The sequence below is a fragment of the Orycteropus afer genome, unplaced genomic scaffold (genome assembly GCF_000298275.1).
Source record: "Orycteropus afer afer isolate SDZICR_OR568_19922 unplaced genomic scaffold, OryAfe1.0 scaffold00420, whole genome shotgun sequence".
In the NCBI taxonomy this organism is placed as follows: domain Eukaryota; kingdom Metazoa; phylum Chordata; class Mammalia; order Tubulidentata; family Orycteropodidae; genus Orycteropus; species Orycteropus afer.
Genome location: NW_006922007.1, coordinates 754,928 through 764,427, shown reverse-complemented (window position 1 = coordinate 764,427; position 9,500 = coordinate 754,928). Strand labels below are relative to the sequence as shown.

At 42.2% G+C, this 9,500-nt stretch overlaps 1 protein-coding gene across 1 annotated transcript in view; it reads right to left on the bottom strand.

The window, feature by feature from the left end:
• Nucleotides 1-262: 262 nt before the first annotated feature.
• Nucleotides 263-9,500, bottom strand: part of OSBP2 (oxysterol binding protein 2) — a 343,782-nt gene continuing 334,544 nt past the window's right edge. Inside the window, 2 exon segments of the mRNA XM_042782709.1 lie at nucleotides 263-408; nucleotides 747-979. Coding sequence (XP_042638643.1) covers nucleotides 263-408; nucleotides 747-979 — 379 coding nt within the window.

The following is a 9,500-nucleotide window of genomic DNA, read 5'->3' as shown; positions in this document are numbered from 1 at the left end:
CGGGGAGCTAGGATCTCCGTCCGGCCCCAAGTCCATGGGGAGAGGGGCGCAGGGCGACTGGGCACACCTGGGGCTTGGAGAGAGCCCGGGTCGGCACTTCCTCCTTCAAAGACGTAGCCCCAGAAAAAGTGTTTAAAGGAAAAAAAAAAAACAGGAAAAAGAGTAGGGGAGGAGGAAGAGAGGCGGGCCTTCCTTTTAAAATGAGGGCATTAAAGGACGGAGGGCTGGCTGCGCAGGAGCCTGTATTTGGGGGAGGTGGCGCTCAGAAGATGTTGGGGCAGCGGTGCCAGTCCTGCCTCTCCTTGGCCTCCCAGTAGCCGCCCCGGTACACGCAGGCCGTGTCCCCGGTCAGCGGGTCCAGCCTCTTCTCGAACCACAGCGGCGTGTACACGTCCGCCTCCCTCTCTGCTGCGGAAGAAAGCGGCTGGCGGGCGGGGCGCTGCCGGGGACGGCCCTGCCTAGGGCCTGCCCCCAGCCCCGCCTCTTCCTAGGGCCACCTACTCCCTCAGGGCCCGCCCCCAGCCCCGCCTCTTCCTAGGGCCACCTACTCCCTCAGGGCCCGCCCCCAGCCCCGCCTCTTCCTAGGGCCACCTACTCCCTCAGGGCCCGCCCCCAGCCCCGCCTCTTCCTAGGGCCACCTACTCCCTCAGGGCCCGCCCCCCACCCGGCCCGGGGCACACCCTCCCCGCAGTCCTCCTCCCGGACCCCGGGTTTCCGGCCCGCGCCCCGCCCCCCGAAGGCCTCACCGTCCTCGGGGAGGAAGCCGCCGCTCCGCGCGCTGGCCTCCAGGCGCCGGCGGCGACTCAGGCGCTGCTTCTCCTCCAGCCGCTGCTTCTCCGCGTTGGCCTCGTCCCAGCGCCCCTTCTCCATCAGCCGCTGGTCCGGCCGCCGGCGGCTGTCGGTGGGCGCCACGCCTTCCTCGTGCTCGTTCAGGGTCAGCGCCAGCTCCGAGAAGTAGTACATGTTCTCGGCGTTCTCCCTGCGGCGCGCAGCCGGTCAGCCTCCGGGGCCGCGGGCCCCAGCGCCCGAAGCCCGCAGCCCGCTGCCACGCCCCAGCCCCGCTCCGAGAGACCGACCTGACCTGACGCGGCCGCTGGCACCCAGTACCCCCTTACTCGCCCCAAGCCACCAGCTCCACCACAGCCACCCACCGACCTGCAGCTGTTCACTGGGGATTGGTAGGTTTCTCCAAATTTATCAGCAGAACCGTGTCAGTATATCCTCATATTCTGTTTAAATACCTGACACACCACATCCCTGTGCATCTGCGACGTTGGTTATGCGTCTTCTATTGTGAACTGTCATGCCAATGGTCTGGCTGATTTTTTCCCGTCTGAGGATCAAACTTTTGGCTTCCTTGATCCTCTACTGTATGTTTGTTTTCTGCTTTACTGATTTTTGCCTTTCAATTCCTTCCTTCTACTTTGTTGGGTTTTATATTGCTGTTCTTTTTCTAATTTCCTGAGACACATGCTTAGCTCCTTATTTTTCAGCATTTCTTCTTTTCTATTAAATGCATTTTAAGGCTATGCATTTCCCTCAAAGAAATGCTTTAACTGCACCCCACCATTGTTTTTAAAAATTGTGATTTGGGTGAAAGTTTACAGAACAAATTCATTTCCATTCAATAATTTGTACAGATTTTGTTTTGTGATGGTGACTCCAGTTCCCACAATGTAACAGCATTTTCCCCACTCCCTCCTTGGGTTTACCATTTCCCTTCATCCTTCTTTCCTATCTCTTCCTGCTTCTTAACTTTATCCCTGCATAAATACTGCCCTTTTGATCTCATATAGTTGACTGTTCTGATGACTGTGTACCTCCCTCACTGGTGTTACTGTTCATGTTATAGGTCTATCCGTTTGCTGTAAGTTGAGCCATGGGGGTGACTTCAGTTCCAGGCTTGAAGGGTGCCTAAGGGTCGTAAACTTGGGGGTTCCAACCGTCTCAATCAGGCCACTCAGCCTGGTCCTTTTTATGATTTTAAAAATCTCTCCCACTTTATCCAGAACCACCTATTGTGATCCCTCTTTCAGAATCATCAGCAGTGGTAGCCAGGTACCATCTAGTTCTTCTGGTCTCAGGGTCAGATAAACTGAGGTTCACGTGGTCCTTTAGTTTTCTGGACTGTTTCCTTTTGTCTTTGATTTTCTTTACTCTTCTTTGTTCCAGACAGAGAAAGACCAATAGTTACACCTTGGATGGCCATTCACAAGCTTTTAAGACCCCAGTTGCTACTCAACAAGTATTGTCTTTGTGGACTACGTTATGCCAATTGATCTTAGTGTCCCCCAAGACTATGGTCCTGAGTCCTCAGGCCCTCCAGGTGTTTGGTTATGGCTAAGTTTTCATAACTTTGCCCCCTGTATATTCTACTATGTTCATGGATATATTTACAGCACATATAAATATATATGTAGAAATACCCTCTGTCAAATTTATACATATTCATGGGTGTAGTCCCAATCACCTTCCCACCCCTGTTCAGCTTAAATGTTTAACTCTGTATCTACTCATAGATTACTGTTATTAATGCTAATGGAGGATTGTATATGTAATAGCATTTACCTTCGTTGTGTTCCTCCCAGTGTCTTCCTTTGCTTTGATCAGTTTATGCTGACTTCCCCCTTATTGTATGTTGCTTTTCCTTTCACCCAAGTTAATAACGTGTCTACCCTCTAGTTGAGAGACTCTGAAACTTGCCCTTGAATGGGTAGTAGCTAAAGCAAATGGAAGAAATGACAAGATAAAAGAGCTGAACAGAAGATTTCAAAGAGCAGCTCAAGAAGGCAACGTCAATTATTAAAATGAAATATGCAAAGACTTGGAGTTAGATAACCAAAAGGGAAGAACACACTCAGCATTTCTCAAGCTGAAAGAACTGAACAAAAAATCAAGCCTCGAGTTGCAATACTGAAAGCTCTTATGGGCAAAGTATTGAATGATACAGAAAACGTCAAAAGAAGATGGAAGGAATACACAGAGTCACTGTTCCAAAAAGAATTCATCGATGTACATTCATTTCAGGAGGAGGCATATGATCAAGAACCAATACTACTGAAGGGAGAAGTTGAAGCTGCACTGAAGGAATAGATGAAGAAAAAAGCTTCAGGAATTGATGGAATGCCCACTGAGATGTTTCAACAAACAGTTGCCACGCTGGAAGCACTTACTCATCTATGCCAGGAAATTTGGAAGGCAGCTACTTGGCCAACTGACTGGAAGAGATCCATATTTGTACCCATTCTAAAGAAAGGTGATCTCACAGAATGTGGAAATTATTGAACAATATCATTAATACCACACAAAAGTAAAATCTTACTGAAGATAATTCAAAAACGGTTGTAGCAGTATATTGACAGAGAATTTCCAGAAATACAAACTGGATTCAGAAGAGGACATGGAACAAGGGATATCATTGCTGATGTCAGATGGATCTTGGCTGAAAGCAAAGAATACCAGAAAGATGTTTACTTGTGTTTTAATGACTATCCAAAAGCATTTGATTGTGTGGATCATAACAAATCATGGATAAACTGAGAAGAATGAGAATTCCAGAACACTTAATTGTACTCATAAGGAACTTGTACATAGACCAGGATGCTGCTGTTCAAACAGAACAAGGGGATACTTCATGGTTTAAAATCAGGAAGGGAATGTATCAGGATTGTATCCTTTCACCATACTTACTCAGTCTGTATGGGGAGCAAAAAATCTGAGAAGCTGGACTATATGAAGAAGAACATAGCATCAGGATTGGAGGAAGACTTATTAACAATCTGCGATACACAGATGACACAACTTTACTTGCTAAAAGTGAGTGATGACTTGAAGCACTTACTGATGAAGATTGAAGACTTCAGTCTGCAGTATGGATCACACCTCAACATAAAGAAAATAAAAATCCTCAAAATTGGACCAATAAGTAACAGCATGATAAATGGAGAAAAGATTGAAGTTGTCAAATATTTCATATTACTTGGTTCTACAATCAACACCAATGCAAGCAGCAGCCAAGACATCAGATGATGTATTGCACTGGGCAAATCTGCAGCAAAAGATCTTTTTAAAATGCTGAAGGGCAAAGGTGTCTCCTTGAAGCTAAGGTGCACCTAACCCAAGCCATGGTATTTTCAGTCACCTTATATGCATGTGAGAGCTAGACAAGGAAGACTGAAGAAGAGTTGATGCCTTAGAGTTGAGGTGTTGGTGAAGAATGCTGAAAGTACCATGGACTGCTAAAAGAACTAACAAATCTGTCCTGGAAGAAGTGCAGCTGAATGCTCCTTGGAAGCGAGAATGGCCAGACTTCGTCTCACCTACTTTGGTCAGGTTGGCAGAAGGGACCATTCCCTGGAGAAGGGTATCATGCTTGGTAAGGTGGAGGGTGGATGAAAAAGGGGAAGGCCTTCAACAAGATGGGTTGATGCAGTGGCTACAATGATGGGCTCAGGTATAGCAAAGATTGTGAGGCTGGCACAGGACCAGGCAGTGTTTTGTTCTGTTGTACGCAGGGTTGCTATGAGTTGGAGACAAATCAATAGCACGTAATACCCACAACACCCTCTAGGCAGTGATTCACCCTGCCTTCCCCTCCCACACCTGGTAACCTTCAAAGGATGATTCTTTCTTAACTTTTCTCAGTAGTACACGTGTACAATATTTGTTCTTTTGTGATTGACTAATTTTACTCAGCATAATGTCCGATAGGTTCATCCATATTGAGGTGTTTCACAGATTTGCTGTAATTCTTCAATATTGCCTACTATTCCATTGTGTATGTACCACAGTTAAACAAACATCTGTTAAACAGTAATCTGTTGATGGCCACTTAGGCTGTTTCCATCTTTTTACTATTGTGAATACTTCTGTGATGAACATGGGTGTGCATATATCTGTTTGTGTAATGGCTCTTATTTCTCTAGGACATAAGGTTGTGTGTCAGCTTGGCTGGGCCTGGTTGAGTGGCTGGGCAGCTGGTAGTAGTTATTCCCCATGATGAGACTGGCAATCAACTCCATGGTGGGATTTACCACAAGCAGCTGAGTAGCTGCTTTATGGATGTGGTCTGCTTCCCGTATATAAGAAGCAACTTTGAGGAAGGTCTCTAGCTTATAGCACGCTTGAACCCTGCATGTAGCCGTGTCATTCGTTGTTCAGCAGCCTGCCATGATGCTCTGCCGATCCTGGGCCTCTCAATGGACTCGTGTCACTGGGGCCTGCCATGTGCTTTGGTAACATTGGGGCTGTGCCTTTTTACTTGTCAACCTTGGGCTTGTCAGCCTCAGCAGCCAGCAGCTGTCTGAGTGCAGAAAAGCCTCGCTGAAGCCCAAGGTTGAGGAACTTTCATCCAGCCCTTAGAGCCTGCACTTTGAACTCAGACTTAAAGCCTCCAAAATTGGAAGAGAATAAACTCCTGTTTGTTCAAGCCATCCCACTTGTGGTATATTCCTGTCAGAGCGGCACCAGGAAACCAGAGCATATACCTAGTAATGGGATTGCTGGATCATATGGTATTTCTATTTCCAACTTTTTAAGGAAGCACCAATCTATTTCCCACAGTAGTTGTACCATTTTACAGCCCCACCAGCAGCATATGAGGGTTTTGGTCTCCACACACTAGCAACGGCATTTGTTATTTTCTGTTTTTTTGAACTTTGCTATTAATGCTGGAGTATCTCGTTGTTTTGATATGCATCTCTAATGGCTAATGATCACTATCATGAGCATTTCTTCATATATTTGTTAGCCACCTGAATGTCTTCTTTGGTGAAGTTGCCTGTTCATGCCCTTTGCCCATTTTTAAATCGGATTGCTTGTCTTTTTTTTTTTTTTATTGAGGTGTTGAAATTTTCTACAGATTTAAGAGATTAGTCCCTTGTTTGATATGTCATTGCCAATTTTTTTTCCCCAGTCTATAGGTTCTCTTTGCTGAAGTCTTTTGATGCACATTTTGTTTAATTTTTAGGAGGTCTTCCAGTTTGTTTCCTGCTGTTTGCACATTTTTATTATGTTTGAGAATGTATTTTTGCCATGCATTAGGGCCCCTGTGTTTGCCCCTGTGCTTTCTTTGAGGATCTTTATAATTTTATGTTTTACATTTAGGTCTTTGGTCCACCTTGATTTAGTTTTTATATATGGTGAGAGATATGTATCCTGTTTCATTTTTCTGCAAAAGGATATTAAGTTTTGTCAGAACCATTTGTTAAAGAGACTCTCTCTTCCCCATTTAATAGGTTTTGGCCCTGTATCAAAGATCAGCTGTCTGTAAACCCTCCCCCAAAAAACAAAACACAAATAAAACCAACCCACTGCCATGGAGTTGATTCCAACTCCTAGAGACCCTTTATGACCGAGTAGAACTGCCCCATAGAGTTGGCAAGGCTGTGAATCTTTATGGAAGGAGACTGCCTCATCTTTTTCCCAAGGTGTGACCTGGGTTCGAACCACTGGCCTTTTGGTTAGCAGCTGAATGCTTTAACCACTATGCCACCAGAGCTTCTCAGAGCTGTCCATTGGTGGATGGATTTACTTCTGGGTTCTCAGTTCTTTTCCAATGGTCTGCATATCTGTCATTGTACCAACACCAGGCTTTTTTGACTGCTGTGGTTGCAGAGTAGGTTTTGAGATCAGAGACTGTGAGACTTCCTACTTTGTTCTTCTTCTTTAGTAGTGCTTTGCTTATTTGGGTCTCTTTCCTTTCCATATAAAGTTAGTGATTAGTTTTTCCATCTCTTAAAGAGTGATGATGTAATCTGGATCAGGATTGTATTGTATCTGTAGATTGATTTGGGTAGTATGGACATTTTCACAATGTTAAGTCTTCCTATCCATGAGCATGGTATTTCTTCCATTTATGTAAGTCTCTTTTGGTTTCCTGTGGTAGTGTTTTGTAGTTTTCTTTGTGTAGGCCTTTTGTGTCTCTGGTTATATTTATTCCTAAGTAGTTCATCTTTAGAGTGGCATTCATGGTATTGAGTGTAAACGGTATTGTTTTCCTAATTTCTTTCTCAGAGTTCTCTTTGTATGGAGGAATCTAGCTGATTTTTGTATGTTAGTCTTGTATCCTGCCACTTTGCTGCAATTTTTCTATTAGCTCCATTAGTTTTGTTGTTGAGGCTCTACGATTCCTGTGTGTAGGTTCATATCATCAACAAATAGAGATAGTTTTACTTCTTCTTTGCCAATCTGGATGCTTTTATTCTTCTTTCTTGCCTTTTTGTTCTGGCTAAACTCACCACCGTTGAGTCAAACCCAACTCATAGAGACCCCTCCTTGAGTTTCCAAGGCAGTATCACTACGAAAGTAGATTGCCCAACCTTCCCTTCCAAGGAGTGGCTGGTGGGTTTGAACCACCAGCCTTCTGGCTAGCAGTCAAGTGCCTTAGGCGCTGTGCTACCAGAGCTCCTTTGTTCTGGCTAGGACTTCCAATACAATATTGAATAGGAGTGGCTCTAAATAAAGGGCATCCTTATCTGGCTGTCATTCAAAACAGGAACGTTTTCAGTCTCTCTCCAATGAGAATAATGTTGGTCATTTGTTTTGTGTATAATCATGTGTTTGTGTTTTAATTATGTTAAGGAATTTCCCTTCTATTTCTATTTTGCTGAGGTTTTTTTTTTTTTTTAGTTTTTTTAAAAAATCAAGAATAGGTGTTGGATTTTGTCAAATGTCTTTTCTGTATCAATTGATATGACCATGTAGGTTTTTTCCTTTATTTTATTTATGTGGTGGATTACATTGATTGTTTTTCTAATATTCACACCTGGTATGAATCCCACTTAGTCATGATGTATTATTATTATTTTAATATGTTGTTTGATTCTATCAGCTAGGATTTTGTTGAGAATTTTTACATCAATGTTCATGAGGGATATTGGTCTACCATTTTCTTTTTTAGTGGTGTCTTTGGCTGGATTTGGTATCAACATTATGCTTGCTTCATAGAATGATCTTGGGAGTATTCCATCCTTTTCTATGCTTTGGAATAGTTTGGGCTGTATACGTGTCAGCTCTTCTCTGAATGTTTTGTAGAATTCTCCAGTGAAGTCGTCAGGCTAGGATTTTTTTTTTCCCTTGGATTTTTAAAATAACCTGTTCAAAATTTCTTATTTTGGGATGTTGTTGTTGTTGTTATGTGCTGTCGAGTTGGACCCAACTCTGTTCAAATTTTCTACCTCCAATTGTATTTGTTTGAGTAGATAGTGTGTTTCTAGAAACATCTCTTTTTCTTTTAGGTTTCAAATTTATTGGAGTGCAGTGCAATTTTTCATAGTTATCTGCTGTTACTCTTTTTATTTCAGTAGGTTCTGTTATGACAACACCTAGTTTATTTCTTATTCTTATTTATTTGCCTCTTCTTTTTTTCTTTTGTTAAATTTGCCAGTCGTTTGTCAATTTTGTTGATTCTGTTAAAGAATCAAATGTCGAGTCCTGTTGATTCCTTCTACTGTTTTTTTTTTTTTTTAAATTTATTTCTGCTAGAATATTATTTCTTCTGGTGACTGTGGGCTTTTTCTTGTTGTTCTTTTTCTAATTATTGTAAATGTTGCCTTACAGTATTGTTTTTGTTCTTTCTTCTTTTCTGATGTGTGTTTACTGCTATAAATGGTCCTCTGAACACTGCTTTTTTTGTGTGTGTCTCAAAGAGTTTGGTATGCGGTGTTTTCATTCTCATTTGATTCAAGGAAATTTTTTTTATTTCTTCTATTACCCAGCAGTTTTTAAGCATGGTGTTATTCAGTTTCCATCTATTTGATTTTTTTTCCCTTTGATCTTCTTGTTGTTGCTTTCAATTTCCATAGTGTTATGCTCTGAGAAGATGCTCTGTAGAATTTTGATGTTTTAAAATGTACTGAGGCTTGCTTTGTGGCCTAACATATAGTCTATTCTGGACACTATTCCATGTGCATGGAAAAGAATGTATATTGTGTTGTTGTTGGGTAGCATGTTCCGTACACATCTATCAAATCTAGTTGGTTGATTGTATTGTTTAGATCTTCTGTATCTTTATTGAGTTTCTTTCTAGTTATGTCCTTCATCAAAAATGGTGTATTAATGTGTAATACTATTATTGTGGCATTGTTTTTTCTCTTTTCAATTCTGTTGAAAGTTTGATTTATGTATTTTGGGACTCTTTCATTGGATTATTTATTATGATTTTTTTATCTTGTTGGATTGCCCCTTTATAGTCATATATAATGCCCTTTCTTATCTCTTTTGCTGGTTTTGGACTTAATGTCTATTTTCTCAGGAATTAACATTGCCACTCCTGGTCTTTTTAGGTTGTCATTCACCTGATACATGTTTTTCTATCCTTTTTTAGTTTTTTTTTTTAATTTTATTTTTGTCTTTGTATCTAAGGTGTGTCCCTTGTAGATAGCATATATTGATGGATCATGTTTTCTTATCCATTCTGCTACTCTCTGTCTCTTGACTGGTGCATTTAATCCATGTACATTCAGTATAATTATTGATAGTTATGAATTTACTGTTGCTGT